A 20855-nucleotide genomic window follows, 5' to 3' on the forward strand; every position below is an offset into this window, starting at 1 on the left:
TTATTAAAATGCTTTGTCTTTTTATCAAATCATTAAACTATCTCCACTGACCAACAAGTGTCAGAAAAAATATTGTTCCAAATTTAAGCCTGTCAGTCAAAAGTTCAGGGTTGTCACTTTACCTGGAAACCTGGAAAAACCTGGAATTCGACAATTTAGACAAAAATAACCTGGAAAAACTGGAATTTGAGAAGTTTTGAAAAAAACCTTGAAAAATCTGGAATTTAGATCAAAATACCTGGAAAAACCTGGAATTTTGAATAATTTTAACATTTTTAATAGTAAAATTTCAATTGGACACAAAAAATTTATCCTATAAATAAGGTTTTTTGTCATCATCAAAAATTTTTTTATCAAAAAACACATTTAAACTAACTTTACTATATCTTTTTAATGTTTTTATACTAATTAACACAGTTCCTTATATAGTAATTAGATTTAAACATAAAAATTTACAGACCAAAAGATTTGTACTTTTAAAACCTGGAAGAAACTTAAAAAACTTAGAAAAAATTTTGAAAAAACGAGTGGCAACCCTGAAAGTTGCTAAGTCTTGCTTAAGAACTTTGACTAGTTGTTTTTAATGTAACATTTTCTCTACCAAAGGTTTTATGTCCAAGTTTATAAAATAAGGTTTGTTGTTATAGTTTATTGTATGTGGTCAACAGTATTCAGAATTGTAACTATACTGTAGTTGCAAAGAACACTGTTTTTATAACTAAAAGCAGTAGCAGCTTTCAAGTAGACCCATGTTATAAAGTAAGATATTCTTTGCCTTTTGATTGCTTTCAAATAACTTTATCTTTTTTTAAGTAACTCTAAAATTTCAAAACCAAGTATACAAAAAATAAAACTACTGCAAATTTATATAACAATAATAAGGTATTTATTTAATTAAGTATGGTAACAAACATTTTTAATAACGTTTTTTATAAATTGTTGTTTACAAATACATTAAAATGTTGATTTTAATCATGTAAATTTTGATTAAGGGCATGATTAACCTTTTTCACAATTTGTCTTATCTTATTAAGTTTTAAATAAGCTACAAGGTTGTAGTAGTAAGGTTAAATTTTTTCTTACCATTTTATCAAGCTATTTGTAATTGAAGGTTTAAAACTACTGTGCTTTTAATTAATTCAACTTTTGTATAAAGCATATATACATTTTTCTTAAATTTAAAACATATTACATTGTCTTAGGACGCTGACAAGCATTAAATAACTTGCAGATAGTATAAATCAATTTGGATGAATGATAATAAAAGGTACTCAGTCTATACTGGAAATGAATTTTTTTCAGAAAAAACTATTCAATCACCTGACCCAGTACTTTGCTCAACATCTAACAGAAATGGTAGTGATTCTTGCAAGTCAGTCTATAATTTATTTTACCTTACAAAATTGTAATTGAAATAAATTTTGAATGTTGTTCAAATAAAAAATTCTATAGATTTGATTTTTAGAGACTTACTAAGTTATGAATGTTTTATAAAAATAAAATGAAGTTTTCAAAACTGAGTAACTTATAAAAATTAATGAAAGTGTATTTCTATACTGGACATACCTTTTGTTGTTAATTCATTGTTGTTATATAAACTCTATTATAATAAAATTAAGATCAAGGAGTATTTATTCTACTGAATTTAAATTTGTTATGTAATTATGTTGGAAAACTATACATACATAAACTTTTGCGCCCTTGTTGTCAAAAATACTATTTTTTAGTATCTGTAAAGTAGTATTTATCTTTTTTTTTTAATAATAATAGCTTTAAGTACCACTAAGTTGTATATTGTAGTTAAGATTTTATGCAAATCAATTCTATATTAAATTTCTTACTATAATTTAATTTTAATAATTTGATGTTAAGAAAACTATTTTTTTTTGATAAAAAGGAGTTTCATAAATTAGATTAGATTAATTTAAGTAGCCATTAATATATACATATATTTTGTAAACATGTTTACATTTTCAAAAAAAAAAAACAATATGGGATCAGTAAAGTAATGTATATTAGGCCATTATTATAACAACAAGCTCTTATGCTAAGATCAAAAAAAAGTAGAAACCATAATTATGAACTGGCAAAAATAGTATAATTTTTTAATAATTTCAGTCTTGTCTTGACAGTTTAAGTCAGGGATGTAACTAGTCCTAAACTTTTAGGAATCTCCAAAAACATATAAAAATACTTTTTTATTTTAAAAAGTAGGAGAGTATTTTTTTAAATCTAATAAATCAAATAACTAATAATGTTTCTTCATTTGAGAAATTAAAGTATAATAAAATGTAAACAAGCATAAATCAAACTTGAAATATTCAAAAAAAAAAAATGTAATGAGTTTGATTACTAAGGGCATAGGGGGGTTCACCTTGATTTTTACATCTTATTTTATAGAGTTTTATCTGACCTATAAGACATTTTTAAGCGCTTGAATAAATTCAAAGTAATTTTTGAGATATGAGTGATCAAAACCGGTGACCTCAATAGGTTCTTAATGGAAGGTGCAAACCAAAAACGCAAAAAAAGATCATTTAGCTAAAAATCTATCTCCTTAATGTTTTAAACAATCTTCTTCAATTTTTTAGAGAAAGTACTTTCATATAAGATCCAATTTTAGTTTTAGTTAAAAAAAATTTGGACTCCCTATGCCCTTCAAAAAAACTAATGACTCAGAATATGCTTAATGTAAATAAAAAAATATTTTTACTCTATTATTTGGCTAGGTTAAAATAGAATAGAAATCCCAAGAAATTAGTTTTTTTTTGCTTGATGATTGAAATTTGAAAACCAAATCAGCAACACCACATGGTGAAAAAACATGTAAATTAATATTTATGTTTATCAATTCATAATATATGCAGTCTTAGTACAAAACTGTGACCATATGGCGCCAGCTAGCAGACAATTTTTTCTCTCTTTTAATTTAAACATTATTATCTAAAGTTTGCTTATTTAACTAAAATTAGAGCTCAAAACCCTCAGACTTTCGTGAATTTCTTATTAAGACTGCTTATAAACGGTTAATGACATATTTTACTTCATCTACCTTAAAAGTATGTTCGTAACATTGAAAATTAATTGTTTTCTTTTTGATAATTTCCCTATAAAGTTGCTTCATTTTATGGATTCCCCATAATTTTTTTGGAAGTTTTAGTACATGTTTGCATGTGTCTTTTCCTTGTCTGGATTTTCGGATTTGTTTGATGCTTCTCCAAAGGATCTGAAATCATTGGTTTTTTTCTTTTAATTTGTGGATTTCTTTAGATAGTTCGATTGAGTTTTATATTTTATAATGTTCTTTTTTTCTGGGTCAATCTAAAATGTTGTTTTATGCACTGCGATTCTTTTTTTGATTTCATTTTCTGTTAGTAGTCATATATATACTTTATTGTAGTTGTTAGACTCTATTTTTGCTTCATATCAAACATTTTCTTTTCTATATTCATTTTTTAAATGAATATTCGTGTTTTTTTTCTGCAGTTGCACCTTTTCGAACTATTTTTATCTTTATTGGCCTGGAGGATCTTAGAGTTATGACATTTGATTATGTTTTCAATGTTAAGCATGAATGAGTAGCTGTTTTTTAGTTTTTTCATAGCTACATTATTTTTGTTGATGAATTTCTTCATTTTTCTCTTTTCACCAAAATGCTTGTTTATTATGTTGATGAAATTTTTGCATATGTTTGTTTTTATTGCCTTGTCATATGGTGGATTAAACCACAGTACTTTTCGTTTTCTATTTTTACCTTTTTGGTTGTGATATTGTTTTTGTTGATGTATTTATTTTCTTTGTTGTATTCACTTCTCTTTAGTGCTTCATTGTATATGTGCTTTGATGATTCGAATAATTATTTATTTCTTGAGTGTTTATTCGTCTTGTTTTCAATTATACTTGAATAATATTATTATATCAAACATAATTGTTTTTGATTAATTTCATAATACTGCTCAGAAAATTTGTTTATAAATTACTCATTTTGAAAGTTAAGAAAGTTTAAATTTCAATTAGTTCAGCACTCACCACAAAAAAAAAAGCCAAAAACTGACATTAACATAGTATGAAATTAAGTTAAGTATAAAAAATCTTTAAAAATTTATTCATGAATAGTTTGTCATAAAAAGCCAATTGTAAGTAGTTTTAAAAGGTTAAAAATGTAGATTAAGTAGTTCTTAACTGTTTTAAAGTTATGTTTACCGTAAAATTAATAGAATACAAACGTTTAAGATTATAAAAAAAATTACATATAGGTGAATTAAAAAGGAAAAAAATAAAGTTTTAAGTAAACTTAAAATTAACCAAAGGTAAAAACTTGATAAAAAATTGAACTTTTAAAATATTTAAGCAAAAGGGTTCATACATGTCAGGCTATATCAGGCTATAAAAGTTCTTTAAGAAAAATCTGAAAACTGTCAGTTTTTGTGATATCAAATCTTGAAAACTTCTGATTTTCTTGAAAAAAATTAATAAACGTTTAGTTTTTATAGTCTTAATTTTAATCAGTATGTATTGAAAGTTTTAATACTTTAAAATTCTGAATTTCTTAAAAAATTGATTTTTTTTACTGTGTTGAACTTTAAATTGCTAATTTATCTTATAATTAGCATGTTTTTGCGGAAAATAAAGTAAAGTATAATTAGTTATAATAAGCTTATAAATTTCTGCTTCTGAAAGAGAACTGACAATTGTTTATTTCTGTTTTGAGTAAATATTAAGTTCCTAATCAGTAAGTAATATACTTGTCGTAGTTATTTTTCAACGGGAACTATACCGAACATAAAAAAAATTGACGTATATAATTATTTTAAATTTTTTTGTGTGGCTGTTGCAAACTTAATTTTATAGAGAAAATAAGAAGTATTTTAGGTAGTTTTTGAAATAAAAATTAATTAATGTTATGCATATTTAAACTTACATAACTTTTGAAGAACTTCAAGCAAAAAAAAAACAAAAAAACAAAACCAGTTTTGATAAGAAGAAACTAAGTTCTATTTTAGTTTAGGGCATAGAGGAGAAATTCCCTCTTTTTCGCATGTTTACCTTTTTTTTTAGATCTTAAATTTAGCTAACAATTGTTTTTTACCGTTTTTTTAATGAAAGTTAGTTTTTGAGATATGATGGGACAAAGTCAGACTCAAGGAAACTCAAGATATTTTTAAATTATAGAAAATCTCATGGTAGCTCGAGATAGCTCAAGATATTTTGTCATTTTCTAAAACTCAGAATGACTAAAGGCAGTTTTGATGTTTTATAAAAATCTAAAGATAGAATATTTTTTCACAAGTCTCAGAGCATATTATTTTCTAGATCTAGAATTGAGATTTAGTTGATCCAGTTTTAAGATATGGTTATTTTGTATACCCACCCAATTTTGTTCAAAAACATAATATTTATTAATTTTGAAATGCTTTTTTATTTTTTTAGCTTAGCCGCTAGTTCTTCACTATTCTCAGAAATAACATTTTAGTTTTTGTTTAAAATCTGTAATTAATACTTGACATGATTTTAGTTTTTATTAAACTTAATCAGTTTCAAGATATAAAAGTTTAACTATACAATAAAAAGTTTAACTTTATAATTTTAGTTACTTATATAGTCTAGTAAACTTATATTGTTTTATACGTCCTTAATTTATAGATAAATATGTTTTTTATAACTTATAAATGCTTGTTTCATTAAAAAAATTAAAGAATGAGTATAGACTAGTGTGATATAATATTCAAAAATAGTATTTCTCATAAGTTAAGTGAACAATGCAGATGCATACACATACAACATACCTTTCAGTTATCAATAAATAAAATGAAAATGAGGTATAAGTAGTTTGCACCAGAGACATTTTTTTTGTTAAGGATTTGAAAAAAAACTCAAGGTGACTCAGGAAAGTTTTTGCTCACTCAAGAGTTTTTTTACTTCAAAAGTGGCAACCCTGATTTTTTTTATTGTTACATTTGAATTTTTCTATATAATATTTCCGGAAAGTTTAAGGTTAAAGGCTTAAAAAATGCAGAATATATATTTTTTGTAAATTTTTTAAAATTCTGAGAAAACAGTCTCGAAAATTTTTGATTCCTTACAGTTGTATCTAAATTTTTATGTAACTGATTATATCTCAAAAGTTAGTAAATATTTTTTGTTCTATAAAAATTGTGTTATAGTATATACTCTTAACTTTCAAATAAAAACCAGTGTTAATTTTGTAAAAAAAAAATGTTGGACCCCCTGCCCTTAACAACGTATAACTATTAATTTAAGTATCAAAAGAGTCAATCATTGCTTACCAGCACACTGTGTGATGGATTGTAAGAGGTACCATTAAAAAATTGCTGCTGTTTTTACACAATTTACTGTTTTGAATCCTGTTTTTATGAAGTTTTTGTTTTATCTTAAAAGTTCTAACTTTTTTTCTTCTTCTGTTGACACTCTCTTAAATTGCAAGCTTGGGTTATCTATTAAATTTTGCAATTAGTTCTTTTTAAATTAAGTTAGTTGTGTTTCTTGAGAATATGAAAATTACAATATCTATTTATGTTTTGTATACATAGTATGAATTTAACTGACTTACTGTTTTTTTTTTTTATTGAAGAACTATGTTTTCTAGGGGTACACTGAAATTTTTTCTTGTGGAATGCCTCGATTATTTTTAAATTATATAAATTGATAATTTATTTAGTTACTTTGTAATTGTCATCAATTACGATGATGACGGTAAGTATTGTTAAGCTGCTCTTAAATAAGATGAACGGTTATTTAAAGTATTACAGACGTTCAGGTGGAACGCCGGCTTAATTTAATATACTAGTACTTACTATATAAACAATGTTATAAAACTGGTTATATTAGTGCACGTGATTTATGTAATATATAAGATTAATAAACACACTGTAAAATAAGTAAAATAAATGAAAATACAATTAATTGAATTACCAATGACTTCTAAAGAGCCCAGTAGGCACATATACTAACTACTAAACATTTTCTTGATATGGACAGAAAATAGAATCGTTGATAAAGTTTCCTATCCTTGTTTAATTACCTAAAGTCTCAAATAAGCTTCATTTGCCTTGCCGGCTCACTCGCTTCTTCGTCGTTGTGCCGTTTCCACGTCAAATCCGACTCGCGTCTGCAAGCTCAGTTTTAAACTCTTCCTCTTAAATTTACTTCACGCTTCTTTTTCTCATTTTCTATTTTCAATACTAATTGTGACGTCACTTTAAAGTTCTTTAACTTTAACTCTTCTGAAATAAAACAAAACATAAATGTGATGAGTGATTCGTTACAACTTTTATTACACAACATGATGGCTTATATCATTTATGGGGTAGCTGTCTAAATTGCGCGAGCATACAAAATTGTACAAGGAGACAAAATTGCACAAAAACACAAAATTGCACGAAGATACTTTTGCACAAAGACTTATTTGCACGAGAGCACAAATCTGCCCAAAGATAAAATTTCACGTAGACAAAATTTCACAAAGGTTCACTTTTGCACGCAGACACTTTTGCACAAGTAACAATTTTGCACAGGTTTTGTATCCTTCCCAGGGAGGGTTCAGAATTGCGCGTAGACACTTTTGCACAAAGACAATTTTGCATGAAAAAAATTTATACAACATTAAAAAAAAAATCAGAATTAAAAAAATTAATAACTAAATAAAAAAAAATACGGAAAAAATTTATATAATTTTTAAAGAAATAAAAAATCAGAATTAAAAAATTAAATAACTAAATAATAAAAAAAAATTGAAATAAATAAGTAATAAATTTTAAATTAAAAATTACAAAAAAAAAAAAAACTAATTAAAAAGTAACAAATCAAACAATAAACAAGTAAAAAATAATAACTAAGTAAAAAAAAAAAATAAGTAAAAAAAAATTTTTATACATAAAACAAGTCTTTTTCAACAACATATATATTTCAACAATTTTCTTCAGTGTGATTACAATTGTAACAAGGTAAAACAAATTTTAAACTTATATAGCCTTTCTAATTATATGAGAAATTATCAATCAATTAGCAAAAAAAAGCCTAAACTATAACACAAAAATTAAAAACAACAAGGAAAACGTAATTAACTGTAACAATTTAAAACAAAACAAAATTAGTCTAATTTAAACAAGGATAATGAGTAATCAAATTCTCTTTGTTTGCATAATTCTGGCTTGTTTAAGTGAATATAAATAGCTTCTATTTTAATTAAATCAAAAATGTTCGTGCAACTTCTTAAAACTTTGAACTTTGTCTCACTGTAATTATTACCACATTTAGGATTTTTTACTAAGTGCTCTGAAATTGATGATCTTTTTGTTGCGTTTTGCTTCCTTAAACGCAACAAAAAGATCATCAATTTCAGAGCACTTAGTAAAAAATCCTAAATGTGGTAATAATTACAGTGAGACAAAGTTCAAAGTTTTAAGAAGTTGCACGAACATTTTTGATTTAATTAAAATAGAAGCTATTTATATTCACTTAAACAAGCCAGAATTATGCAAACAAAGAGAATTTGATTACTCATTATCCTTGTTTAAATTAGACTAATTTTGTTTTGTTTTAAATTGTTACAGTTAATTACGTTTTCCTTGTTGTTTTTAATTTTTGTGTTATAGTTTAGGCTTTTTTTTGCTAATTGATTGATAATTTCTCATATAATTAGAAAGGCTATATAAGTTTAAAATTTGTTTTACCTTGTTACAATTGTAATCACACTGAAGAAAATTGTTGAAATATATATGTTGTTGAAAAAGACTTGTTTTATGTATAAAAATTAAAATTAGCAGACATATGTTTAAAATTTAAAAAAAAAATTATTATTTTTAAGTAAAAAATGACAAAATAAAAGTTAAATATATTTAAACAAATAATAAAAAAAGTCAGAATTTAAAAAATCAAATAACTAAATAATAAATGAATTTAAAAAAAATCAAAAAATAAATGAGATTTTTAAAAATTAAAAATTATTAAATTAAATAATAAACACATTAAATAAAAGTCCAAAAAAAAGTTAATAAAATAATAAAAAAAGTCACACTAAATGAAATAAATAACTAAGTAAGTTTAAAAGAAATAATAATAATTATAAAAGTCAAAATTAATTAATTTAATAGTTAAACAAAAAATCAATCAAAAAAAATTTATGTAAGTAAAAATAAAAACTAGATTATAGAATTAGATTCTAACCATTATTAAAATAAACTAACCGAAAAAAAATTGTTTAAGTTAATAAATATTTTTTTATGTTAAAAATAGAAATTGAATAATTGTAGCTGTTGTATTATTTTGTTTGTTTCATTTTGGTCAAAAGCTTGTATCTATTTTTTCTTCTAAAAATGTAAGAAGAAAATAGCTTCTGACAGTGCTTTTTTGCAAGTCCGGGTTGGATAAAGAGAAAAAACAGAGCAGGAAAAACTTAAAAGCTAATTAGAGTATAACGCGTGCAGTTAATGATGCAACTAAGATAAAGTTTAAACAAATAGAAAATAATGATATATAAATTGTGTTTAAAATTTTTATACAAAACAAAAAAATAAACAATTTTAAGTATATTTTATGGCAGTACACAACCATAACAGAACTTTCTGTACAATGCACAATAGAAATTTCACCAGACGGATTTTATCCTTTCTAAATTTATCTAATTGTCTCACTACTTTGCAGGCTTGTTTTTTTCTGTGCAAAAGTATCTTTGTGCAATTTTGTACGCTTGTGCAATTTTAAATACCTACCCATGTGAATATTATTTATTATTATTTTTATATTTTTTTTATTTCATATTGAAATTTAGTATAATTTTAATTTAATTTAAGTTTACATCAATACATGTTTATTCTTTAATAAGGATAACTTTTATTAAATCAAAATTCCAGTTTTATTTTTATTAAAAACTTTTTATAATTTATATCAAATTTTAAACATATAGTTTACTTTCAATTGAAAAAAAATCTAAATAAATTAAGACAGATAAATAAATAAAATTAATATAAACCTAATTAAATTGAAATTAATTACACTAATACATGCTTATTATTTTTTTAATAAAATATAAAGGGTTTAATATATTTTTATTTAGTTATTTTAAGTAAGTATTTTTTTGTGAAAAATTGACCCTCTGTGCAAAACTGTCTGTCGTGCAAAGTTGACATTCCGTGCAAAATTTACCTTCCGTGCAAAATAGTCTTCGTGCAATTTTGTCCTCTTGTGCAGTTTTGTGTCCGCATGCAAACTAGTCTTCGTGCAAAAGTATCTTCGTGCAATTTTGTTCTTGTGCAATTTAGTCCCCACGTGCAATTTAGTAACCTCATGCAATTTTGTCTTTGCGCAATTTAGACCCGTTCCCTCATTTATGTGTTCTAATTATATTATAATTTCTGCATATTTTTTAGGGTTTCTAAGTTTAAATTTTTAAATTATATAAAAGCATTTTTTTTTGTTTTGTAATTGTCTTTTATTTGATTTATTTATATTTTGTAGTTTATATGTCATTTAATTATAAAATTTGTTTTTTCTAATTTAATTCAAGTTTTTCCTTTTCTTATGATTGGGTAAGGTTTTAAATCAACAGACCAGATCGGGAAAAATTTAGTCCTTGATGGGCTGGAGCGTTTGAATCAGTAATCTTCTGGATCTAGTATATGGAATCGGTCGGATAATCCCTTTTTAGATCCGGATCTGGCCGGATCCTAATTAAAAGTCATTATCTGGATCCGGTTGATCACTATTTCAAGTTTACTCACAAAAGATTCTCAATTATGACATCTTATTTTTGATATTTATTACAGGGTTTGTGCGCGTCAGGCTAAATCAGTCTAAGTCAGGCTAAATCAGTTTTTTTGAAAAAAGTTAAAAAACGTCAGGCTAAATCAATTTTTATATTTAAAAATTTGAGAATCTCAGTTTTTCTCAGTTCAAATGCTTGAAAATTTTTGATAAAAAAAAATTGAGAAATCTTTTAAGATCAAATGGAAATGTGAATTTATTTCTAAATAAAGATTTAGTTATTAAAGACAAAATCAGTCCGTATTTGTAAAAATAAATTCTTAAAACCTTTTGTTGAATCTCAAAAAAAAATCTTCATTATTTTGTTTTGTGTAAATTATATACGTCATAATTATGAAAATTCATAAAAAATACAGTTTCAACATTACAGTTTAGTTAAACAACTTAGCTGTTTGTTTGAATTTGTTTACATAAGCTATGTTTTTCAGAGCTTAGTTAGTTGAATTGTTTTAATTTCCAATTTAAGGCCTTATACCAAATACTTTTTAGATTAAAACTCTTAGCAGTTTATTATTATATTTACTGTTTGTTTTAAGTTATTAAAGATATTCACAACACTAAAACTTAGCTTTAAGATATAAGTACTAAGTTTTGTCTGAGTACAAGTTTTAAGTACAATTCATTTTTCTATACAAGAACAAAATATTAAAGGTTTTTTTTTAAGTTAAGTGTAACCTCTTTAAATCTGATATGATATCAACAATCACTGTATTTATTTAGAGTTTAGGAATTATAATTGTGTATCAATTTTAAGTATTAGTCAAATTACTATAATAAACATATTTTACTTATTTTAATACTTGTTAAGCATTGAATTTTAAATTTTAATAAAACACGACAATGCACATAGTTTTATTATATATCTTCTGGTTATAATGTTTTTACTTAGTGCTTAATTAAATTAAAAAATTGTGTTTAATAATATATATTGAATTTTTACACTAGTAACAGATCAGATATAAAACTTATTTTACAACTTATCACTGAATTTGTTATGTTAAGGGCATACGGGGGGGGGGGTCAATCACCCTTTTCCTAATTTAGTCTTATTTTATTGAGTTGTAACTAAGCTATGAGTTGCTCTTTGCAGACTTTTAAAGCTCAAACTATTTTTGAGTTCAAGCTGGTTGAAGTCGGAGACTACAATAGTACTAATCAAGACCCCCCATACCTAAAATAACTTCTAAAGGGGATTTTACTTACTTTGAAAAAATGTCAGGCTAAATTGATCCAGTCAGGCTAAATGAAAAAAAATCGCGCACGAACCCTGTTATTAGATATTTAGATTTATTTATTACAACGCTGGGCAGAATTAATAATCATTTATAAGTGTTATTAAATAGATTTATTCAAATTATATATTTTATTGGCGACCGGTTTTGGTGGCAAAAAATTGCAATCTTTTCAAGCAAAAATAAAATATTAAACTGCACATAACAATGTTAGTTATTTATACTGTTATTTGGAAACTTATTCATGCGTGAAAAATATAAACAAAAACTAAAATGTTGCATATTCGAAAATTCAAGTATGTCAGAGTATAACTAGGTGAAACTGGTACTAGTTTTTAAAACGAATTGAATTTATATTAATATAATGAGTCAAAGAAAAAGGAAAAAAACTGGATTCAGAGCTTTTTAAAAAATACATATTTATACCTTGAAATTTATCTAAATGGAATTAAGAATTGTCTAAAATTGTGATTTTAAGCCAAGAGTCAACAAAACATTAACAAAACTATTATTTACACCCCAGTAAATTGAGCATTCTTTTTTAGTTAAGGCAAATAACTATATAAATGCAATAATTAGAAACTAAAACTTACTCGAGACAAACTCTTAAGTATATCAATAAGTAAACTTGTTAAGTATATCATAAATGTTTTTTGTTTTAATATTTCTATGAGAGCACTGTTTTACTAAAGTTCATTGTCACACCAAACTCATTATCAGCTGAAAATATAACATTATGTACGTTTCCGTTGATGTCACTGATTGTTCTTTATTTGCAAGTGTTGAAAATGTGTCAAGTTATTCTTACTGAGATTGGGAGAAAATTGTTTACATTTAACCTTTATGCCTTAACTACAGGGTACATTTCATGAGCGAAAGTACCCTTCCCTATTAGTTTGGTATTTGGTTCGTTCATATGCCTAAACAAATTCACCTAATTGCAAAATATGAGGACCAACCTTTATTGGAATATTGAGTATAACGTTTATACTTTTTTATTGCTTTTAATAGTTGCTGTTTTTGCGGCTTTAAGACCCAAATGCAATATGAAACTTTTCCTAATCATTGTTGAATTGTAAAGTTAAGCAGTTTGACTGAAATAGTTGTAAACTATTTGTTTGGAGATAAAAAAATATTTTTCGTGTTATTGATATAAACAACTCATTGTTTTTTAGGGTAAAAATGTCATTTTTGACTTGTCCATTGTTTATGAAAGTCATTGACATGGTAGATTGACAAAGGTAAATATGTAAAATATCAGATATAAGATAAAAACATTTTCTCAAGGTAATTTGACAAAAGAATATTCCAACTAAGTTAAAAACAAAATTAGGACAAAATTGTGTTTTTATTAGTAGTAATATATTAACAAAATAAATTTAACATGTTTCTAAATTCTAACTCTTGCGTTTTGTTTTGTTGAAATTTGATACAAAGTTTTATACAAATTTTGTAATATTGATCTGGGCGGGCCGGTCATTTTTGCCCTGCATGCCGTATGTTGCCCAACCCTACTATTTGTATTGATATTATATTTTGTAACTACCTCTAACAGTAAGTATTTTTCAGCATGAATGACAGTATTTTAAATGAACAAAATATCTCTCTTTTAAATGTTATGTGTAGAGTTGAGACATATTGTTTTAATATTTTAATAATTTTGAAACAGAATATATAAATAAGTTATAAACAAGTAGATAATTAAATGACAAATTAAACATACATCTAAGTCAACACACAAAAGTTGCAATAGTTTATTTCTTTAACTTGTTAAACTCAAATTTCAATATTTTTTACAGACACGAACGAAGTTTTACAAATGGATCTTCACTAAGTCTGCTTGACAGTAACGCTTTTGATGGTAAATAACTAAATTTAAGAATACAGATTAAGACTAAACTTTTAATTAAACTACCATGGATTAAAACTGAAAGTTATAGAGTTATATTTTGAACCCTATATACAGTTTTCAAACAAATAGGGAACTATAGATTTATTTAAGAGTCAAATAAGTATATGGTTTAAATTGGTTAGTTTCTTTTATTTTACAATTTTTCAGAATTTCGAAGTACAGCTAGTTTAATTCACATTACTAGTAGAGAAAATACTTCCAAAAACAAGGAAAATATTCCCTTACAAGAAGCAGGTTAATTGATGTAAAATACTTATAGTTTATTTTCTAGTAATAATATAAAAGCAATAGTTTTGGTATGCAAATACTTATTCTACTCAAATTCGATTAGAATACTACTTGTTTTGATTTTCAGACGGGCTTTGCTTATTTAAATATCAATTTTTAATGTTTTATTAAGGCCATAGGGGGGGGGGGTCCGACTTTTTTTTACAAAAAATAACTTTGGCTTTTATATGAAAGCTTTAAATACAAACTACAAGCCTGTTTTTATAAAATTCAAAAATATAATTTAGCTTTTGAGATATTTTATTTTTTGTAAAAAGTTTCCGATACAAACGTATGGACCGCAAATTTTTCGGGGTCAATTTTCTCGGAAATTTAAAAATTCACTAAAAACCTATCTCCTCCTTTATTTTTTGACCTTTAGACTTCAAATTTTCAGGAAATGTTCCTTTTAATATTTTGAAGAATCTGAATGTTGGAATTTTTGAAATTTTGAAAAATAAAAATTTTATCCACAAAAAACTAAAAAAAAAGGGTAGTTTTTTGACAATAATTTTTTTTTCTCAAAATTAAAAAAATTCCTACAATAGATCTCTTTAAAGTTTAATGATACACATTCTGTAAAAATTTGAGAAAGATTACTCTAAAAATGAAGGAGGAGATAGATTTTTAGTGAAATAGTCTTTTTTCGCATTTTTAGTTTTTGCCTTCCATAAGGAACCTATTGAACGCCCTTTTTTTGATCGCTTATATCTCAAAAGTTACTTTGAGTTTTTTTAAGCGGTTAAAAGTGTCTGATAGCTCAGATTAAATTCTACAAAATAAGATCAAGTTGTAAAAAACAAAGTGGACCCCCCCTATGGCCTTAAGTTGTATCTTATTATATTATAATTTTATTAATTTTACATTAAGTTTCAACCAAAAATCTCACCATCTTAGTTATGGCTGTTATAAAAACATATAAAAATAAAAACTTTTTGTATTTAAGAAAACTGAGATTTGTTAAAATAAAATTAATTTAATTAATAAAGTAAATGTAGTTGAATTAAAAAATATATAGCTAAAAAATACACATATAGACGATGAAGATATTGATGCAGAAGTACAGTTATCATCCAAGCACTTACATGAACTTGACTCCTTTCAATTTAGTTGCAATTCAAGTTTCTCCTCCAATACAGATAATTATGCAGGTTAGAGTTTAGTAATTTTTTATGCTTAATTATTCATGACCGACCAGTTAAATTTAAAATTGACAATTTTTATTTTACAGAAAATGAGGACCACAAGTCTGAGCTAAGTTCTAATGCTTCAAACACTCCTTCAAAATTTACAGCAGAATATGAAAATACGATAAAAAACGAGGTTAGTTTAAAAAAAAAAAGATTTTAAAACATATGAGTAAAGATTAAGACCATAGGATGTCTAATTTGTATTTTACAAGTTTAATTTTAAATTTTTGAATATAAACTATCAAACAATTTTTACTGCTTAGAAAAATCATAGTAACTTTTGTGATATAAACAATATAAGCCAGTGCTTTTAATGAGGTTTTTATGTAAGGCGCAATCAAAAAGAGCAAAAAATAAAAACTTACCTCCGCTTTATATTTTAACCCATTAAGTTTTTTCAGTCAGTTCGTTCCATGTGTTTGAATAATTTCCATGAACGAAGTTCTTTATTATATTTACAGTTTTATAAATCTACCTTTTTTCTTTTTTTGTCACAATTTACAACTATAATGTAAACAATTTCTTACCTGATTTTTTAATACTATTTAAAGAATGTATTCTAGAAGTTTAAAGTCACTAGCTTATGAAACCTAAAAAGTAGATAGACTTTTAGTGAGTTTTAAAGTTTCACAGAAAAATGAGGATGAAAAATTGCTGTCCATATGTTACGCTTGGATCGTAAAAGTTTTTCTAAAGAAAACTACATGTCTAAAGTTAACCAAGTTAATATATTCTGTAAAATCTGACTTAAATTTTATACTTTAAGTGTTCTTATATAACTAAATGTAAATTATAAATCTACTTTCAATATACTTTGACCTTATATTAAGTTCTGTAATGCAAAATTATTTTAGCATTTAAATTAACAAACAATTTCATTTTAATAAATGCTTGAATCAAGTGTTTCTTTTATTTTAATGACTTTTGCTTAATGTGAAATTATTTTTCTTAAAAAGTATTTCTAGTCTTAGTTGAATTTGAACAAGTTTTGCTTGTTTAATTTTAATTCTCGTATAAGCAGAACTTTCTTTTTCTATATAGTTGTCAATTGAACAAAGTCATGAGCTGGTAAAGAAACCAGTAAAATTCTGTAATTTGCGATAGCCTCATATTGAAGCTATTAATATTAAAGAAGAGGTTGAGATGTAATAATTTATTTGCATCAATTTTCCTTACTGATAAAAAAATGGACGTTTTAGTGTTAAAATTCTTAGCATGTTTAATTAGGTTTATAGAAACGTTCATCGTGTCTATATCTGCCTAATGAGTCCTAAAAACAAAGTCAAGTCGCAGATTATAACATAGACTGTTGCCGTTGTTTTAGCCGTTTATTTAAGTGCTAATGTTTAAGTATTGAATTAAAAAAGTTCAAGATTTTTTTATATTAGTGCTTCTTAAAGTTTTCAAAAGCTGTGGAGAGTAAGTACAAAAAATCTGTGCTCGCTAGATAAATACAAGTATCCTTCTCTACTACCAAAACCTTTGCTTTATTTATTTATTTTTTATTTAATTTGTAATAGAATTAACACTATTTAGAATGTCATAAGTTAGCTTTAGAAATTGAAATAAGATGAAATACGAACTATTTTGAAAACAGTTATATCATAAATCTAAGTATCTCTGCACAGTAAAATAATTTATTTGTACATAAATGTGCTCATTGCACAGGTGCACACCTTGATGATGAAAATGTATAGATCATTTAGTTATTTTTTTTATTAATCAGTTGCTAACTAATGTTACTATATTATTATTATCATTTTTTTAACAGAATAAGGAGGATTACAATTTACATGTGGAAAACAAAAGCAATACATCTACAATTTTAAAAAAATCAATGATGTTCTCTGATCTTGCACCAAATAGTTAGTTTTAATTTTGTTAGTTAGTAAATAGGTATATGATAGTTACGCAATTTTAAGCACTTTTAAAGTCCTTAAATTTGCGTTATTTTCATAAAAGTAACTTTATGAACATATTTTTAATTTTGTGGATTATAATTTTTTTTTTATTACTTATATAGCCCATTTCTCATTAAAGGCTTATAACTCCTGATCCAACCAAGACTATTAAAGTTAGACTTACAAAATGATGCAATAGTTGTAGGATTTTTTTTGTCAACTTGACTTTAGTTTTTTTTTAATAATTTTACAATAAGACAATGAAAAGCGTTTTTATTTTAGATGCTAAAATTTATCTTCAAAACAACAATGAAGTTTCTCTTAGTGATGACTTATCAAAAAGTTGTAACACCATAGTAGCCGATAGTGAGTATACTCTCGCAACGAGCAAAAACAATACTGTAAACAACATTGTATTATATGAAGACAAAATACCAACCAAGTATTTTAAGCCATCAGATATTACAACATTTCACTCACGTTTTTCATCCCAGTTAGCTTCTAATGGTAAGTATTAACTTTGCCTTTACTCTTGATTTTATTTGTAGACAATTTTATCAATGTTTATACTTAAAAGTTACAAGATGCTTAATTTTTCTTTTTAGTAATAAATATTACCAAAGTTCAACAATAGTAAACTTTACCACTATCGACAACATTATCCGAGACAACCTACGACCGGTTTCGTCCTCTTTAAGACATCAGGCAGGCATACTCGCGAGAAACTGCTGTTTACATTTAACCAAGCGGACTTAAGTACAAACCACTGAAGCTACCATTTGTGAGTAGAGTTGAAAAATTTGATACAGTTATATCATTCACAGCCCAACGTCTCAGATATTGTCAGCTTATCGTGAGATTATAGTCTGCGCTCGGTTAGATCTGAACAGCGGTTTCTCGCGACTATTCCTGCCTGATGAGGACGAAACCGGTCGTAGGTTGTCTTGGATACTGTTGTGATGGTCGTGTTAAGTTACTTATGGCGCGAAGCATCTTGACTTTCTTGATAATGGCCGTAATAAATACAGGTTTGGGTTTAACAGTTCATACCTGTTACAACAGTTTGAAATAAAAGTTGTTTTTACTAAATCGATTACAAGCTTTCGGTAGACTGAGACTGGTTTAGTCCAGTGGTCGGCACGGTGTACACTAGTGTACATGAAATTTCTTTTAGGATGCACGGGACTTTTGGGGTGCATGAAATTTATTTTGGGCTACATAATTTTTTTTTTTTCGCGCAGAAAGTAAATTAAAGTTTATTTTTAACCTTTTTACATTTAAGACATATTCAACCTTGATATCTAATTGACCATTTTGTTGTTAATAAAACGATTTTTTTTGTACTCTCCTAGCTCTATTCTGTTACCTTATGTAAAAATTCTTCCACCCTTAACCGCCCAAAGAAAAACAGAAGTGAGCAAATCTCATACATTCTTAAAACAAAATAAAACGGTTAGTATTCTATTAATGTTTAATTTTATTAGCTCTTATTGTTTAAAAGCGTTTTGCTACATTAAAAACACTATATTAATCAGCTTAATCAACTGATATTTGACAAAAAATTAGCTAGGCCAAAAAAATTCAAATATGTTTTACTTATAAAAAAGTTAAAGTATAGGAAGGGTCAATAATATCAGAACTGTCACATACTTAGCTCTCTAATAATAATTAAGTCTAGTTTTAGATCATGAAAAACCTAGACCAACTGAGGCTAGTTTTAATATATTTACAAAAACTCATCTTGACTGAGACTAGTTATAAATTTATTAAAAATCTTGGGTTTATTTTGATATCTTTTAAAAACCTTCAACTGTTACTTTACTTGAAATTTTTTAATTTGTAATTAATTATTAATATTTAAATAATTCAAGATCTATAAATGTCTAATTTTCATTGTAATTTAAATTAGTTTTTGCTTATACATACCACTCTTTATGATTAGCTAGTGTACAAAGTCCAGTCTTTAGTCACTCAGGCTTATTTTCTGACTCAAAAGAGGTTAACATGTAATAGTGTCAAACTTACTTATTAAATTTTAAATACTAAAACTCTGGTTGTTGTAAAAATTAGATCATCAATATTAAAGTTTATTAAAATGGATAGGGTAAACTGGTAAATTTAAAGGTTATTAGTAAAAAAATGATTAAAAGTGTTTACATATTCTTAAACACTAGCGGCGCTTTAGAATGCAAATTGTGGTGCATAGAATTTTAATTTTGTGATTTAAGGTTCACGGATTCGAAATAGCGTGCCGACCACTGGTTTAGTCCATACTAGGATTCCTCAGTTAGTCACCACCAAAAAATCTGCATTGTCAATCTACAAACGGTTTAATCTTGCTTTCGCATGAAGTTTACTGGTATTGATTAGTGACGTCAGCATTGTCTTTTGCCGTGCTTCGTTTAATTCATTGTCCACTAGTTAATCATGATAAACCGCTTGTAGATTGAAGACTGCAGGTTTTTCGGTTGTGTCTGACTGATGAGTCTTAATAAATACAAAACCAGTACCAGTCTATCAAAGGCTTGTTGTCTGATGATCGAATTGGTATGATAACCTTTTTGTAAAACTTGAGTTTGTCTCACGGCATAAGAAAGTCCTGCAGACTTTCGCCGATTTTTGTAGTTAAAAATGTTTTGCAAATCTTTAAGGCTAATTCAGAATTGTATTCTATTAACTTATGCGTCATTCCGCAATTACTTAAATTAATCTACAATGATTCTAAAAAATAGCTTAATATATAATCTCAATATAGACTAATAAGTAAATCTTAAATTTAAACTTAGTTTTTTTAACGTGTACCTTACTATATTAACTCGAAAAGAGCTTGAAAAAATGATTGTAAGCGAGCGACGAAACCTGTAAAGTGTAAACTACACTTGCTGTCGTTTCTCAGCGGTTTTTACTGAATTCAGTGGACTAAAATATAAGTGCAATGCTGAGTAACAGTCGCTAAAAACAACGAAAGCTGAACGCATATAATTGCTAAAATACAATCTAAGTGACGTTCACAACTAGACCAAAACACATTCTGTTAAACTAGGGGTGGGCAACGTAAATAATTAACGGGCCCGATCCAAAATAAAATAGTCCTCAGCGGGCAGGAGCATTTCGAGTAAGTGATCTACTGGATCCAGTTGGACTTTTTTTTAGATCCGGATCTTTATTCAAAAATGTTATCCGGATCCGGATAAATACTAATTTTAGACAAGGTTTCGTATCCGAATAGAACTAATTTCAAAAGACTTGAATCCGGCTGGATGCTAATTTATCTTGTGTTTTAAAATTTTGAATCAATTTATTAATTACCTATAACAAAAGAGTGTTTTTATTACTACAAAAATTAAAAGCCATTTTTAAAAATGGTTTCAGGTTAAAGTCTTACAGCTTATTTTGTGAAAATAATTCAAAAAAAGTTTTGTACAAATTTTGTAATATTTACATTGGCTTATAGGGTTTCATATAAATTTTGAAAATTTCTAGCGGGCCGGATCATTCACTCGCGGGCCAGATAAATTTTGTTTGCGGGCCGGATTCCATTTAAATTTTAAAATGGTTTGGGGGCCGGTCA

At 26.1% G+C, this 20855-nt stretch overlaps 1 protein-coding gene across 4 annotated transcripts in view; it reads left to right on the top strand.

Annotated features, from left to right (window-relative positions):
- Positions 1–1235: 1235 nt before the first annotated feature.
- LOC145835392 (uncharacterized) overlaps positions 1236–20855 on the top strand; it is a 104084-nt gene continuing 84464 nt past the window's right edge. For all 4 annotated transcript variants that reach the window (XM_082942957.1, XM_082942958.1, XM_082942961.1 and 1 more), the window contains exons 1-7: positions 1236–1372; positions 13814–13875; positions 14074–14160; positions 15231–15344; positions 15425–15516; positions 17155–17248; positions 17567–17791. In XM_082942957.1, coding sequence (XP_082799083.1) covers positions 1251–1372; positions 13814–13875; positions 14074–14160; positions 15231–15344; positions 15425–15516; positions 17155–17248; positions 17567–17791 — 796 coding nt within the window. In that variant the 5' untranslated portion in view covers positions 1236–1250. The remainder of the gene's footprint in view (positions 1373–13813; positions 13876–14073; positions 14161–15230; positions 15345–15424; positions 15517–17154; positions 17249–17566; positions 17792–20855) is intronic.

The sequence above is a fragment of the Thalia democratica genome, chromosome 5 (genome assembly GCF_965202585.1).
Source record: "Thalia democratica chromosome 5, ktThaDemo2.hap1.1, whole genome shotgun sequence".
In the NCBI taxonomy this organism is placed as follows: Eukaryota; Metazoa; Chordata; class Thaliacea; order Salpida; family Salpidae; genus Thalia; species Thalia democratica.